At 30.5% G+C, this 17,804-nt stretch overlaps 1 protein-coding gene across 1 annotated transcript; it reads left to right on the top strand.

The window, feature by feature from the left end:
- The first annotated feature begins 1,311 nt into the window (after positions 1-1,311).
- LOC136208160 (protein FAR1-RELATED SEQUENCE 5-like) lies at positions 1,312-4,954 on the top strand. Its single transcript, XM_065998974.1, has 7 exons — positions 1,312-2,012; positions 2,545-2,789; positions 2,937-3,250; positions 3,399-3,664; positions 3,821-4,272; positions 4,374-4,500; positions 4,650-4,954. The coding sequence occupies exons 1-7, from the start codon at positions 1,919-1,921 to the stop codon at positions 4,952-4,954; spliced, it is 1,803 nt and encodes a 600-aa protein (XP_065855046.1). The 5' UTR covers positions 1,312-1,918.
- The last annotated feature ends 12,850 nt before the right edge of the window (positions 4,955-17,804 follow it).

Genomic DNA, 17,804 nt, shown 5'->3' with positions numbered 1-17,804 from the left:
AATTAATAAGTAATAAATTGTTGAAATTGTTATATAGTATAAACTATAATTTATACTGAATCCATACAGGAGACCAGGGACGGATCTACAGTGGGGGCAATGGGGACACTTGCCCCCACTGAGATCTATAAACAGATAAAATCCCATGTATATGTTGAGAGCCTGCCATTGTGTGGAAGAAAAATTTGAGCTTTCTGGTTCTTTCCCAAGGTTAAAGAAGATTAGGGATCAGATGAGTTTTAATTTTTTCTAATGTCTACTAACTAAAACGGTGTCGTTCCAATAAGTAGTACCCAATTGAGCAACCTAATAGGTAGGGTCCAATCAAATAATTTGTTTTATTAGAGCATCTCTAATAGGAGATAGTAACTTAGGAGTGCCACCTAGGATAAACTACACCTAAAAGTTACTTCATATTAGAGTAGTTGTTATTTCACATTTTTGAAAGGGTTAAAAAACAAAAAAAAATATTAAACAGGAAGGACCTTATATAATATTAGCCAACTAAAACTATGTCTTCTTGCTTTATTTCTTCCATTAGTGTCAGAAAAAGTATGCAACCAAATTTGATTACATACCAAGTTTAGTAACAAGTGTTGGGTTTCCATAATTTACATCAAGTTAGAACATGGTCATAGTATATTATATACTTATATGCTTTGATAAAATAAAACAATAAATCATATTGGTCAGTTCACATAAGGGTACGATCAATCATCATGTGTGATTAACCAAAGGGTACGTTGAATCCTATTGTTTCATTAATGAAAATGTACCTTATGGATGAAGAGATACCTTGATGGAATGTATATTTATAGAACATAAATCAGAATTGGTCCTCTCTCTAACTTATCTAAAAGTCATTTTCTCTCCATCTAGAAAATCTGTAAAGTCTAAAGGATTAAGTGAGAGAAACACAATTCTCGTGATTCCAGAAGAACTCGATTGTAATCGTCATGGATCAAGGTACGCTTTTCTCACTGTTATTAAGTGTTTGTGAAAGCCATCTTATTCAAACATCTGGGCAATTATGTTTGTCTAATATTATTATGAAATCTAAGATTTCTAACATGTGGTATCAGAGCTTGGTTTTGAATGGATGATTTTTCGATTATGTTTTAGTTTTTATCCGCTGCATTAATGTTTTGCTCCATATGCAAATTCAAGTTTAAAGAAATTATTATGAACATATGCTAGATTATCGTTTATGATTGAATATATATATATATATATATATATATATATATATATATATATATATATATATATATATATATATGGGAGGGATCAAGTGAGAACCCTCCCCTAGGTGAGAACCACCCCAAAACTACGTAGTTTTATACATTAAAAAAACAACAACCTATCCCAATTACAAAACTACAGCGTTTCACTCTTGCAAATTGAGGATCAACAATCGCAGATCATTCTTCCATCATCGCAAAATCACGATCAACAATCGCACCTCCTCCATCACTTCGATCTTCATCATTTTTCTGTAATTCAACCTCAGATCTTCCTCATCATCCATCCTCCTTCGTTAATTAGATCAGCCTCCTTCCTCATCATCGTTCCTCATTCCTCATGGCTCTGTCATTCAACCTCAGATCATTTTTCTGTAATTCAACCTCAGATCTTCCTCATCATCCATCCTCCTTCGTTAATTAGATCAGCCTCCTTCCTCATCATCGTTCCTCCTTCCTCATGGCTCTGTCATTCAAAAATCGCAAATCAGATTAAAAAGACGATCTACATTCAAACAAAAAGATTGAAAGCAATTGATCTCAATAGCATCAATCAGGTAATGAAATATCCAACAACTATAAATGAATATTATTCTCTGTTCTGTTTCTTATGTTTATAATTATTCAGAAATTCGTTAAATCTGAAACAAATTGGAAATAATTCAGATTCTATCCAGATGGAAACAATGGATTTGCATGAAATAATAGACAATGATCTACAGGAGAATGATGATCATCATCAAATTTCTCTGTCTTCAACTATAGAAAGAGGTACATTCCCAATTAACATTCTTCATAATCTAAAAAAGCTAGTTCCAAATAATTGTTCATGTGTTCTATAGATAATAGTACATATTATTCGTTTCTTATTTATAATTAGTTCTAAAAATTGTTGAAAAAATAAAATTGAGTATATTGAAATATATAGTTCAATACATTCTTCAAACTGTACCTAATGTTCTAAACATTTGTTCATATGTTCTATATATTATCACATATATTCAAAAATTCAACTTAAATGTAGTGTCAAATCAAGAGCAGCCTAATGATTCTACTACTGCAATTATATCCTACACTCAACAAGTAGAATTTGGGCAGACTCCTGAAGGAACAAAAGAATGGAAGCCATGTTGCTCTCCAGAAAAAATACCTACTATAGGAACAAAATTTAATACTATTGATGAGGGTATTGAATTTTACAAAGCATATACCACTGAAGCAGGATTTAATATTAGAAAATCTACAGTTAAAAAAAGAAAAAACTCAAATCTTGTCATTTTTCAATACTGTTTGTGCAATAAAGCAGGCCATAAGCAGAAAAAAATTGTTGAAGAAATTGAAGGACACATACCAAGAAGAAGATTAATAACACGTGTTGGATGTCAAGCGCAAATTGTTTTAAAGTACTGCAATGATGGAAAATATATTGTCTTTCGTTTAAAAGAGAAACATACACACCCACTTTACAGTCCACGATGTATGAAATTTCAAAAACAGGGAAGAAATCTGACAATACTACACAAGAAGATGATTGTTGATAATTCTAAGGTGAGTCATATTATAAATTTAAAATGTTTACAAACATCTTTACTTGTACATTTCTAACAGTTCATAGTGAAACATAGAACATAACATCTACAATATTTCAAATTGTATTTACTTTCCTTATAAAATCTCTTAATGTCTTTTCTTTAGATGAATGTTGGACCCGTAAGAACATACAGACAAATAAAAGAAAATGTTGGAGGATACAACAATGTAGGTGCATCTAAGCAGGATTTCAAAAACTTCCACAGAGATTTAAAGGCTTACATTTATGAGTCAGATGCCCAAATGTTTATTGACATTTTCAACAAGAAAAAACTTCTATGGTCTACATTCTTTTTTGACTTTGATATGGATAAAGACGATCATCTCTGTAGAGCTTTATGGGCAGACCCAATTTGTAGAAAGAATTATGCTCTATTTGGTGATATGGTATCTTTTGACACAACATACCAAACAAACAGGTATTATATTATATGTATTGATTTCTTATTGCAATGTTCTAAATATTTATTAATGAATTTCAATATATTATTGGCATGTTCTAAAATCTTATTCTTATATTCTTAATAAGTTTTCTTATTTACAAATTTTTTTATATTATTTCCACAGATATAACATGATCTTTGGCCCCTTTACTGGAGTAGACCACCACAAAAAATGTGTTACGTTCGCTGCTTGTTTCATTGCTAAAGAAGATATTGCATCATTTGAGTGGGTTTTCAAAACGTTTCTTAATGCAATAGGAAGCAATGAACCTACATGCTTAATAACAGATCAAGACCCAGCAATGAAGATTGCAATAAAAAATGTTTTCAAAAAAACAGAACATAGATTCTGCATGTGGCACATTATGAAAAAGATGAATGATAAATTAGGTAAGCATTCTAAAACTTTGTTTACAATTAAATTTTTTACTGCTTGACTGTTCTACTATATGTTTTGATTAGGTATTAAATTGTATGTTCCAATATATTATTCGCATGTTCAAAATATTTGTATATTATGAAAATACTAACTCGTTCTTTTAATAGGTCGTACAATTATGCAAGAAACCAATTTCTTAAAAAGGATTCAACCAATTGTTTGGAGTGTTGAGATAGAACCTGTAGAATTTGATGAAAAATGGAAAGCAATCCTTTCAGAGTTTAATTTGGAGAAACATGAATGGCTATGTCAAATATTTGAAATCAGAAAAATGTGGATTCCAGCGTATTTCAGGGACTTGTTCCTAGGAGGAATTATGAGAACTACATCAAGGTCAGAGAGTGAGAACAACTTTTTCACTGCTTTTACAAATTCTCATCTAAGTCTTGTAGAATTTTATATGAGATTTGATAGTGCAATGGATGCACAAAGGCATAACCAAGCTCACAATGACAATGAAGCTAAACATAAAAGACCTGTATGCAAAACACCAATGGGTATTGAAACACATGGAGTTGATGTTTATACAACCACTGTCTTTTATGAGTTTCAGGAAGAGGTTTATAATGGATCTTTTTTTGTGGAATAGAAGGATTCTATAAACAACCTCCTTTTGAAATTTACACTATCAAAGAGCAAAGGACATCAAAAACCTTTCAGGTTACGTACAGCAACATTGAAGACGAAACAAAATGTTCGTGCAAGAAGTTTGAGAGACAAGGCTTACCATGCAGACACATGGTGTGGGTTTGGAAGGCAAAAATGCTTGAATCAATTTTACAAAAAGGTATGTGCTTAACAGATGGACTACATTAGCAACAAGTCAAAAAAATATAAATCTGCAAGGAAATCTTATGGAAGAATGTGCTGCTACAATTGATAAGAAAACATGGCTGAATCAACTATGGTCAGCGATTAATGTTTGTGTCTATTTAGCTCAAGGTAGTGAGGAAAATATAAAGGATCTTGTGAAGAAGTTTCAAGCAATCAGAATGGATTTAGAAGCTAAAAACACTCAAAAAGACACTAAGAAAAACAAAACTCGTTCAAAAAATCAAGACATTAACAAAGGTACAGGTGTACATATTCCAAAAGGAAACAGTGATAAAAGATTGAAGGGTGAAAGAGAGAAAGCTGTTGAGGAAAACCAGAAAAAAAGAGGTTATGCAGAGTCTGTAAACCTCTTGCTAACCATGATAGCAGAAACTGTCCAGAAAAAGAGAACTGATCTCATATATTGATTAGAACATATCATATAAGATTTAGAACATATCATATAAGATTTAGAACATATGATACATGTTTTAGAACATACGATCTTTTTTTGGAACATACAATAATTTTTTTCCAATGTAAGAAGCTGAAACATAAATTTTTTCTTATATGGTACAATATTTTGATGACAAACTGGATCTAACATGTTTATATTGCATCTAAACATGTATAGCACTAAAATTTAACTTCAACCTTCTAATGCTATTCTGATTAATTTACATATGATTACACATATTTTGTTAAACAAGCCACTAACCTACACAACTTTCCACTTTAAACAGATATATACAATCTACTCAAGAAATTCACAAATCCTACACATTCAGTTGAACAAAATCACAATTCAAGGTTTGGCTCAATAGACCTGATTCCACCATTAAATATCTAACTTCCATTTCAACATTCACTGTAAATTACAATATTCATCACCTGTACCCATTTCCAATCTTCATAATTATCACCATAATCAATTTTACTGCTGTCATTTGGTTCTCATTATATCCTTCCTTCTCAAAACTGAGATATCACATCCAAGAAAAGAAACCACTAATTCACCAATCCAATTCAAAATATGTGTTTCAAACACTTCATTACTGTTAACAAAATCGTGCATGTTACAAATAATATATTTCATGTTCCAAAATAATATGTCTTACGTTCTAACATATATAATTACAACAATTGCAGAATATACAATTATTTTAATTGTTCATTCTTCCATTTTAAGGCCTTCTCATTTACAACAACAACTTCTTTGTTTCCAGAATTTGACAGAATCTTCCAACAATATTCAATTCTGAAATTCTTCAACTGATCAACCTACAATATCCCATTCATTATTACTAACATTATCAAAATAATAACAACATCCTATAATAAATAAGATTAAAAAAAAACTCACATTGTTATTTCGAACTCCAATATCCCATTCAGACTCCTCTTGTCCAAAATAGGATTCCATATGTTTCAAAAGGAAAACACCACAATCATCATTATTGCTTGACTCTTTCCACTTCAACTTCAAATGTTTTGAACCATATGCACTGATATCATTCAAGCAATTAGGGCTCTCTCTTTTTATATAAAGATAATATGCTTTCACCTGAAAAACATAGAACAACATCTTATCAATATTAAAACAAATCATCAACTACTCAGAACATACACTTAGATTTTCTGAACATGACAGTAAATATGTAGAACACAATAACAAAACTAAAAAACAGATAAGTAATATTACCAAAGCCTTTGCAAAACCCTTATATTTACTATGGACTGTTACGCCTTTATCAAGAGCCTTGTTATCAATGACGTCTATCTTTCCAGTAAAATGGTTAATAACGAAAACATAGAAATGGGCAGCATAAACAACTGGAAAGAATACCTACAAAAAAAACCATTAGCAATCATAATAATTACAAACAACAATTAAAGTAAAACACAATTTACTTTTAATATAATTACCAAGTGATAACTCTCTAAACTGTTTATTTTAGCCTCATGAAGTTCATAACTAATTCTCTCAAAAAAAAGCATTGTGTCTGTCGCTGTACTTGGTACTTCCAGGAACTCCTTTATTAGTACACAGTAAAACATATACAAAAATACAACATTCATATTAATATAATCCAATTTCTTTTTAACAAAAAAATATATCAAAATGTAAAAACACATACAAATGGTAGAGTAGAGAAGAAGAATCTATGCACAGAAGTTGGACCCTTGCACTTCTCTTCAGAATTCAATATTCGAGACCACGCATCAACCACATTACTAACCAAATGATTGCTTCCTGACAAGCTCATAATCTCCTCTCTATTGATTGTGGACAAACAATCACTATACAACAACTCACTTCAAAAAGAAAAATAAAATAAAATAAAAACAATCAGTATAACTTAAAGAAAATTTAAATTAACACAAACAACATTCAATTAAGATCTTACTATGGGTCTTCATTAGAAAAAGCATATTCAATCAACATTCTCCGCGAACTAAGCATACTGTTTAGTAAATGCTCAGACTCAAGCAAAAATGGAGACTGTAAATATCCAGGCAACTTTGAAATCCTTTTTGAACGATCTCCAACGCCAACTTCTTGCACTTCCTCAACTACATCTTTGCCTACTCTCCTATTAACAACACAAAGAAAATAACAAAAGGGAACAAAATTAACCAAGTTCAAAAACAGAAACCACATAATCTTAAATTCTATTCTCATGTTCTAAAATATAAACCATATGTTCCAAACACACATACACATGATCTAAATTAAAAAACTTCTTAAATATCACTTACCTTGCATTACTATCAGAAACATCATCAGCAAAACATTCATCAAGCCCAGCAACCCCTACTCTAAACACTTCTTCAACAAACTCTTCCCGAACTTCATCCAAATCAAATTGACTATATTTCATACCACACCTACTTTTCCACTATAAAATATAAAAAAATTAAAACCATAAAACAAATTATAATTTCAAAATAATGCAACAAAACACATTTATTATAAATGGACTATACCTTTTCAGCAAACTTCAAATCCTTGTCCATCACAATATCTCTCATGAACCGCATTACAAAAAAACCACATGTTTTGTGATCTTTTTGCTCTGGCACACCCTACAACACAACAACCACAACATTAAAATAATGTACATCAATCTAACCTTTATGTTCTAAAAAATTTCACACATGTACAAAACAAATATACAAGTTAAGAATTACCAAAAGTGCAGTCCATTTGACTTTAACTTCATCATTCTCAGAGTATAATTGAACAGCTCTGTTAAAATAAAAATCATTAAAATCAGTAACATCATCTTAATATTCAAACATAGTTATATATCAAAATAAACTATAAACAAAATACAAACAAAAAAACATACTCATTCACAACATCAATCCATACATCTCCCTTTGGCAAACGCCTTCTCAACGGATCCAACCAATAAGCTCTAAAATTCTTCAAATCAATAATTGACAACGTCCAATGTCTACTGAAAATAATACTATTATTATTTCAAAATACATAAAATTACTTAAAAAAATATTAAATAAAATAACTAAAACAATCATACCCTGTATTATATGGACACAAAAAGATAGACTTATCCATTGTGGACATCTTCAATCGATTCATCAACTCATTAGAGCGCTGGCTTACTGTTTTAGAACTTCCAATGGAATAAGTGTAATGAGGATCAACGAAATAAAACAATTTCTCCATTTCTCTTTTCTTCAACAAATTAAACAAGTAGCTACATAAAAACAAAAAAGAACATAGTAAGAATCAACTACAACTAATATAAATAAAACTATAACATTTCAAAAACAAAATACCTCATATAGAAAATTATAACGTTGCAAGTTATCTCTTCCATATGAACCATATAATATATATTCTGTCTCAACAATAATGATTTAGCAGAATGTCCAAACAACTCTTCATAAACAACATAGCTAACAAAATTCCCTTTCACCAACTCTGCATTTGCCCATTTGCACAACATCCGTAACTTATCTGGAATATTTCTAGGCAAAGCTTGCAAATCTACATCCAACGCATCTTCTATCACCACGTTATCAACTTCATCATCAACAACAAACCTGTTGACAAAACAAACAAACTTAAAAAAATCAAATAGGAATAACATAATCAGAAGCATAATACGTATGTTCTGAACAATAAAGCATATGTTCTAAACAATAAAGCATATGTTCTAAAATATAACAAACATTAAAAAACATAAACAAAATATAAAATAATTATTTTCACATACACTACTTCAGGATCAGACTTATTCTTCATATCAGCACCATCCGATTTCTCAACAAATTTTTTTGCTTGTGTAGATCCACCTTCAGTTCCAACAAAATCAGACAACTCTTGACTCAAAAAATTAAAATTCGGAGAAGAATTTTTTCCTTCAGAATTCTTCATTGGAGTTTTACTCTCTCTCTGATCTTTCTTCTCTCTTTTAATTCTTTCAACCAACGCATCTATCTCATCAAAAAATCAGAATTAAAATAAGGATAACTATCTTGACTAGACAAATCACAATCAACATCTCCAGTCATTGCTGAATCTTTTTTACTTTCCGGTTTGTTCTCATTAACTACTTCTTCTTTCTCTCCTTCACTTTGAGAAACCGGATATTCATTGCCTCGAGAATATTTACTCCACAAGTTGTTGATAAGATTAGACATCTCAACACTTGTACCATCTTCACCAAAAACAACATTAGCTTCTTTCAACATAGAGTACATTTCATTAACTTTAGAACCCAATTCTTTAGCTAATGATTGGAACTTCGCAAGAAATTCCTGCATATACAAATCCATAATAAAAATCAGGGCATGTTATAAACAATATTAAGCATGTTCTAAATTTTAATAAACATGTTCTAAAATGTAATAAGCACGTTCTAAAATTTAAAAACATAGATAAAGATGTAATAACATACAAAAATTTGACCAGGTCCACTAGAAGAAGCTTCTCCACATTCCTTCCTATTCGCTCCTTCAACATCTTGATTATCTTCTCTTGGCACATTTCCTTCATCCATATCCATACTTTCTCTTACCAAATTTTCTCCCACCACTATTCTCTCTAACACAATCCCACTTCCAAAGCCCCTCATCTTTTCCAAAACCATCCTCTTTTGTATTCGTTCTTTATTCCAAACAGCTATCAGTGGAAAATCTCTTGGATTAACAACATTAGCTCGTTGAAGCCTATCAAAATAACTTATCTACAAAAAAAATAACAAAAATGAACAAGTTATACACAGATTAATAAATAAACAACAAACAAATGTTATAAAACACATAATAAAAAAAAGAAAATTAAACTTACCAACAAGAAAGGAAGGGGACCTGTAAAAAAAGTAGGACTCCTTTTCCATTCACTGACAGAATCCAACAAATGCTTATATGCAAAAGAACACCAATCCAAATTTGCAATCTCCTTAACATTCCTACAACTATAAAGAAACTTATAGTTCATAGACTGGTTCTTGGTAGAACGAATACAACAATTCACAACACAGAATACAAAATGCAACAAAAATTCATCACACAACGGTTTCGTCTTCAGATCATTCAACTTAGCAATCACAGTACTATTAATTGGACTCCCAATCTCAAGACCAAAATACGACCTCCATTGAGCAAAAAAATCTGAAGACTCGTCTTCACCAACATCTTGTGGCTCCTCAATCTCTACACCTCCACAAGGCAAGCCATAAACAGCCTTAAAATCATCCTTAACAAACTTCAATTCTTCACTATTATCTAGCATAAGGCTACACCTATCAATATTAAAACTATTCACAAGTTTTTCACAAAAAGTAGCATTATGAACATCTAAACTTAGATGCAAAAAACCACCAAAACCAATACGCTTAATTGCATCCTTATGAGTCTCCGGAATATCATGAAGAATACCCATAAACTGTTTAGGAGGTATTCTTTGACCAAGAGCAACCTTATTCCATTTGGAAATATTTTCATCATCACCTACACTCAAAACATTCTTCCTCTTCTTTAAAAAACTAGAAGCAACAGACAAGTTCCTGGCAAACTTCACTTTCTTTACCTTCTTAGCATCAACATCTTCCTTTACCTTCTTAGCATTAACATCTTCCTTTAACGCATCAACCGAAACTTCAGAAACTTGAGAAGAATCAACACCTTTACTAGATATACTCCTTGTTTGACGCCTAAATATACCTTTCCTAGATTCACTACTAGTTTGCTGAATAAACTCACCTTTCATAGATTGACTCCTGGTTTGCCGCCTCAACAAACTATTGGACGGAACGACATAACTAGACAGCAAATCATTGTCAGCAGGAATGGCTGGCATTGAAGGTCTTTTAGAGATTGAAGGTCTTTTCGAAGTCCTCTTAAATCTTTTAGAAGTATGTCTTTTTTCACTTCTATCTTCAACAGGAACAACAGGTTCACCTTTCTTCTTATTTTTTTTTATCTTCATTAGAACAATATTCTTCCATAATATCAGCCAACAATTTCTGATCAACCACATTCTTGGGAAAAATCTCTTCTCCATCATTCCTGCCCATTTTCTAAAAAACATAACATATACTCAACATTTTAGAACAAACAAATGCAAATATAAAACAAATATACAACGAAACATAAAACAAATGGAATAACTCATCAACCAAACATAAAGTAATTTAACAAAGCAATAACTCAACAACATCACGTTTGATCAATATTTTAGAACAAAAAATGCAAAAACAGAAAACAATAACAGAACAAACTCAAAAACATTCTAAAACTAACTACATTTGAATACAAAAACATACAAAATCATACCACAACAAACTTTGAAAGTTCAAACAAGCGAAAACACCAAACAAACAAAAATAGTTTTAACAGAACAATAGTTCAATATTTTAGAACAAAACACATGCAAATATAGAACATACGAACATAATTTTAGAACAACATAAAAACATTCTCAAACTGAATAGATTTGAATACAAAAATCAAAGAAAAACATACAGGAACTTCTTTATAAAGATCATACAAACAAAACCCTAGAAAATCAAAAAATATACAAAATCGAACTCAAAATCAACAAAGAATATAAAACAACAAAATAAACGAAACACATAAAGCAACAAACCTCCTTCAGACGAACAAATTCACAAAAAAAAACAAAAAACGAAAAAATGCAAACAAAAACAATGAACAGAAAAAACGAAAAAGATATAAGCAACTAACCAGATTTAAGAGGAACAAATCCAAGGTAGAATCGATGAAATAAAGAGCGGAAATCTTCTATAAAAACCAAAGTTGATCGACGCTAGATTAGAAGAGAAATGACAGAAGATAGAAATGAGGAAGAAGAAGAGGAAGAAGTCGAGGAACGAAGTCGAGGAACGAAGAGACTCAACTCTTCAACTTCAGAAACGCGCGCAATCAGATTACCAAAACACAACGTTTTGGTTAATGAAAAACCCCCAAAACTACGTAGTTTTGGGTGGTTCTCACCTAAGGTGAGTTCTCACCTAGGAAAGGGTTCTCACAAGAGCCCTCTCCTATATATATATATATATATAGAGAGAGAGAGAGATAAGGTGTGACACATTTCTTATGGTGTGACAAGCTTTATTGTGTGACAATGACCAATTTTGTAATTAACCAAAAGAATGTGGCAAATTTGTAAATAAAAGCAAAGAGAAAATTGTTTTATTTTTTTCTTTAAAATGCATTTTCCCAACTTTTACAACCTTTTTTTTTTAAAACAATTTATACCGTTGGACTCGTCTTAATTAGACGGTCATTTTAAGATCCCAGAAGCTGGGGTAAATTTTTTTTCCGGTGAATGGAATCCGGCGATCTGTTTTTCTGTGAGAAAAAAATGTCCAAAAAATTTTCAAAAAATTCCAGAAAATGTAAAACCTTATTCTGAGAAACTTTAATTCTTGACTCAAAATGAGAGTCCTTACAGTTTAGTCCCAAATCAACGGAATTCGGCGGTTAGATAGGCGTTTTCCGATAAAAAAAACCTAAAATGGCCTAGAAAATTCTCAAATAATTCCAAAAAATGTAAAACATTATTTGGAGAAACTTTAATTCTTGAGTCGAAGTAGTATTTCTTACGGTTTAGTCCCAATAAAACTTTTTCCTTAATTTTATCCATTTTACATCCTTCAATAATTTATTGGGTCAAAATCGTAAGAAATCTCGCTTCGGCCCAAGAATTAAAGTTTCTTAGAATAATGTTTTACATTTTTTGAAATTTTCTGGGCACTTGTTTTCTCACTAGAAAACGCCCACCCGGATTCCGTTCACCGGATTTTTTTTTACTTGAGCTTCAGGGATCTTAAAATGACCGTCTAATTTAGACGAGTCTAATAGTATAAATTTTTTTGAAAAACGAGGTTAGAAATATCAGGAAAATGTATTTTAAAGAAAAAAAATAAAATATTTTTCTATTGGAACAATATAAGTATTATGTGGTTACAAATGGTACACTGATTTGGAACAAATGGTACACTGATTTGGAACAATGTAAGTATGACAAAAAAACGTGTCCAGAAAATTATCAAAAAATTTCAAAATATGTAAAACATCATTTTAAGAAACTTTAATTCTTGGTTCAAAGCGAGATTCCTTATAGTTTTGACCCAATAAATTGTTGAAGCATGTAAAATGAATAAAATTAAGGAACAAGTTTTATTGGGATTAAACCGTAAGAAATCCCGCTTCGACCCAAGAATTAAAATTTCCTAGAATAATGTTTTACATTTTCTTTAATTTTTTGAGAATTTTTTGGGCACTTTTTTTCTCGCCAGAAAACGCCCACCCGGATTCCGTTTACCGGATTTTTTTTACTTGAACTTCAGGGATCTTAAAATGACCGTCTAATTTAGACGAGTCTAATAGTATAAAATTTTTTGAAAAACGAGGTTAGAAATGTCGGAAAAATGTATTTTAAAGAAAAGAAATAAAACAATTTTCTGTTGGAACAGTATAAGTATTATGTTGGAACAAATGGTACACTGATTTGGAACAATGTAAGTAGGACCAAAAACGTGGCCAGAAAATTATCAAAAAATTCCAAAACATTTAAAACATCATTTTAAGAAACTTTAGTTCTTGGCTCAAAGTGAGATTTCTTACAGTTTTGACCCACCAAATTGTTGAAGCTTGTAAAATGGATAAAATTAAGGAAAATATTTTATTGGGACTAAACCGTAAGAAATCACGCTTCGACTCAAGAATTAAAGTTTCTTAGAATAATGTTTTACATTTTCTGAATTTTTTTGAGAATTTTCTGGGCACTTTGTTTCTCGCCGGAAAATGTCTACCCGGATTCCGTTCACCGGAAATTTTTTTACTTGAGCTTCAGGGATCTTAAAATGACTGTCTAATTTAGACGAGTCTAATAGTATAAAAAATTTCAAAAAACGATGTTAGAGATGTCGGAAAAATGTATTTTAAAGAGAAGAAATAAAACAATTTTCTATATCATCTCTTTCATTTTATTTTCAAATTTGCCACTTTGCCCTTTTTAATTATCATCAAAATTACGTAGTTTTGTTATGTCATACAATAAGCTCATTGTCACACTCTAACCCCTTGTCACACTGGATCTCACATATATATATATATATATATATATATATATCAGTTACTGTTTCAGTAATTTATGAATCAATATTTTTTTATATGTATTTATTCATGTTTTAAGCTGTTGCTGAATTCGTAATCATTGAATATTTCATAGGTTAATAATGATTCTGAATATATGTTGTTTTTTCTATTAAAAACTTAAAGAAATTATTATGAACATACAATTATGAATCAATATGTTCTTGGGCCATTGGTTTTACTCCTTATTTTATGAATTGAATTATTTTGCAAGGATCAAGTTTCTGGACAAAAGTCAGTTTGTATAAATCAATGATTAAATGGCCATTCACATAATTATATATATATATATATATATATATATATATATATATATATATATTATGTCTTTATATATCCAATGAAAGACAAACTTAATTAAAGTAGTTTAAAGTAAAATTGTTTTATTAAACTTTATGAAATTCAGTAATAAATTTAATCACCAAAGTGATTAAATATTAGGGTCTTATAGATATTTAATTGTATAATATTGTTTTATAATTTGATGTTTATATTATGTGTAATTTGTTAGTCACCAAATTGGCCAAATTAGAAAGGTTTCATAGATGTCATATTAAAGAAAATTTAATTACTCGTGTGTATGTGATGCTTATAACTGAGATAATATGAAAATATTTTATCACGAGTATATTGAAGTTCATTGTTATAAAATATTATGAATCGCCCAAAGGTTGATTGGTTATTTTATAATTTATGGACATTATGTGGTAAATTGATACACTTGGTTAGATATGTTCAGTATATCCAAAGATAAAAAAAAATATATCTAATTGGAGTATATTAATTACAAATTACGTGTAATTAAATTAAGCATCAATTATGTTTTGTTTCATTGTTGTACATTGATATTTTACCCAAAGGAGAATTTCAATGTACAAATAATTATTGCTTGATATTATGAATCTGTATTATTGAAATTAAATTTTACTCAGATAGAATTCGATGAAGGAATTGTTAATGATCCAGTCTCATTTTAACAAACTATAAAAAGTGACAATTCTACTAAGTGGTTAGATGTCATGAAAGAAGAGATGAAATCAATGGATCACAACAAAGTTTGGGACCTTGTTGAATTGCTAGAAGGTTGTAAACGAGTTGGGTGTAGGTGGATCTTTAAGACTAAACGTGACTCAAAAGGCAATATCGAACGTTACAAGGCTAGACTTGTTACCAAAGGTTTTACTCAGAAAGAGGGTATTGATTTTAAAGCACTACAAGAATTCAAGCTTGTTGCGACAATTTAATTTGTCAAAATAAGTTATATTTTTGTCATAAGAAACTTCTTGTTACAAAGTGTTTTATCACCATCCTAGTCACAATAAACCCGTCTTAATAAGTTTTTATTGACAAAATTGTATTACCTCATAATTAGTTTTTAATTATTGTTACAACTATAATTTGTCATTAATCTAGCTATTATGACAAAATTTAAATAACCGTGAAATATGATTTATTGTGACTACATAATGTAGTAAGAAAAATGTTACATACACACCCCCATACGAAAATGTCCATTGGGCTTGCAGCTTGTACAACACAGGCTCAACCCGCCATGTGTTTTTAATTCTACAAATTTATGAGGTTGCCAGGACTCGAACCCTCAACCGTTTGGTCCAAGCAACTCTAATACCATGTCATGGAACCGTTTAAACTAAAAGCTCAAGATGATTAAGGCTTAATCGTATATCTTATATTCATCTCTGACACATTCTAATCCCCAAATAAATATGAAAATTTGTAAATTGATTTCCGAAACAATAGATTAGTCTAATTTGACAAATATTACTGTCATAATTTGGTTTTGTTTTTTCATTTTTTTACTAATTGTAATTTTATCATAATAAGTACATTAATTGCAAAAACAGTTATTTTATCGCATGAATGTTTCGTTACATCTTTATATATTTATGACAAAAATGACGTGGCAATTTATTTTTATAATAATACGTATTAAGTTCTACTTTCTTGTGATAAATATTTCGACAAAATATTTGTTCTCACGATTTCTTTTGGTTTTTTTACCTTTTCTTACTAATTATTATTTGATCACAATAAATACATTAGTTGTGATAAAAAAATTATTTTTATGTATGAATTTTTGTCACAACCTTATGTATTTATGACAAAAATGTGTGACAATTTTTTTTGTCATAATATTGATTGGCCGGTGCTTTATTATGATAAATATTTGGACGAAACATTATTTTGTCATAATTTTGTTTGGAATTTTCACATTTTTTTACTAATTATTTTTTTGTCACAATAAGTACATTAATTGTGACAAAAATTATTTTGTCAGACAAATTTTCGTCATAATATTAGATATTTGTTGTAGTGAAGAGACTTTTTCACCTGTCTCTAGAAAATACTCTTTTAGAATTATTATAGCATTGGTAGCTCATTATGATTTGGAGCTTCACCAAATGGATGTGAAAGCCGCTTTTCTAAATAGGAATTTAGATGAGGATGTTTATATGGTTCAACCAGAAGGATTTGTGGTTGAAGGAAAGAAAAATATGGTGTGTAAACTGAAAAAGTCAATATATGGGCTAAAACAAGCTTCTCGATAATGGTATCTTAAGTTCAATGATACCATCACATCTTTTGGATTTAAGGAAAACATTGTTGATCGATGTATATATCTGAAGATCAGTGGGAGTAAGATTATAATTCTAGTTCTGTATATTGATGATATCTTGCTTGCAACTAATGATCTTGGTTTATTACGTCAAACCAAAGAATTTCTCTCTAACAGCTTTGAAATGAAAGATATGGGTGAGGCAACCTATGTGATTGGAATAGAAATATTTCGTGATAGATCACAAGGATTATTGGGATTGTCTCAGAAAGCATATATTAAAAGGATTCTAGAGAGATTCAAGATGGAAAAATGCTCTGCAAGTGTTGTTCCAATTCAGAAAGGAGATAAATTTAGTCTCGATCAATGTCCAAAGAATGAATTGGAACGCAGTCAAATGGAAAATATTCCATATGCATCTATTGTTGGGAGTTTGATGTATGCACAGACTTGTACCAGGCCAGACATTAGTTTTTCTGTTGGAATGTTGGGCAGGTATCAAAGTAACCCAGGATTAGATCATTGGAAAGCTGCAAAGAAAGTGTTGCGATATCTTCAAGGAACAAAATATCATATGCTCACTTATAAAAGATCTGATCATCTTAAAGTGATTGGATATTCAGATTCAGATTATGGAGGATGTGTACATACTAGAAAATGCACATTTGGTTATTTGTTCCAATTAGCTGGAGGAGCAATTTCATGGAAGTGTGCAAAAGAATCAATTATTGCTACATCCACTATGGAAGTTGAGTTTGTGGCATGTTTTCAGGCCACAATTCAAGGATTATGGGTACGGAACTTTATTTCAGGACTTGAAATTGTCGACAGTATTGCCAAGCCGCTGAAAATTTACTGTGATAATTCTGCAGCAGTCTTCTTTTCTAAAAACGACAAGTATTCGCAAGGTGCTAAACATATGGAAATTAAATACCTTGTTGTTAAAGAAGAAGTTCAGAAACAAAGAGTGTCAATAGAACACATTAGCACAAATGTTATGGTTGCGGATCCGTTGACAAAAGGATTATCCCCTAAGGTGTTTA

This window comes from Euphorbia lathyris, chromosome 10 (genome assembly GCF_963576675.1).
Source record: "Euphorbia lathyris chromosome 10, ddEupLath1.1, whole genome shotgun sequence".
Classification (NCBI taxonomy): Eukaryota; Viridiplantae; Streptophyta; class Magnoliopsida; order Malpighiales; family Euphorbiaceae; genus Euphorbia; species Euphorbia lathyris.
This window is presented reverse-complemented; position numbering and strand designations above follow the sequence as displayed.

Bases quoted from the DNA above. Each gene is read 5' to 3' on its own strand.
- LOC136208160 (XM_065998974.1), top strand. From the start codon at position 1,919: ATGGAAACAATGGATTTGCATGAAATAATAGACAATGATCTACAGGAG. The intron at 2,790-2,936 runs GTGAGTCATATT...TCTTTTCTTTAG, and splicing joins TGATTGTTGATAATTCTAAG to ATGAATGTTGGACCCGTAAG. The intron at 4,273-4,373 runs GTTTATAATGGA...AAAACCTTTCAG, and splicing joins TTTATGAGTTTCAGGAAGAG to GTTACGTACAGCAACATTGA.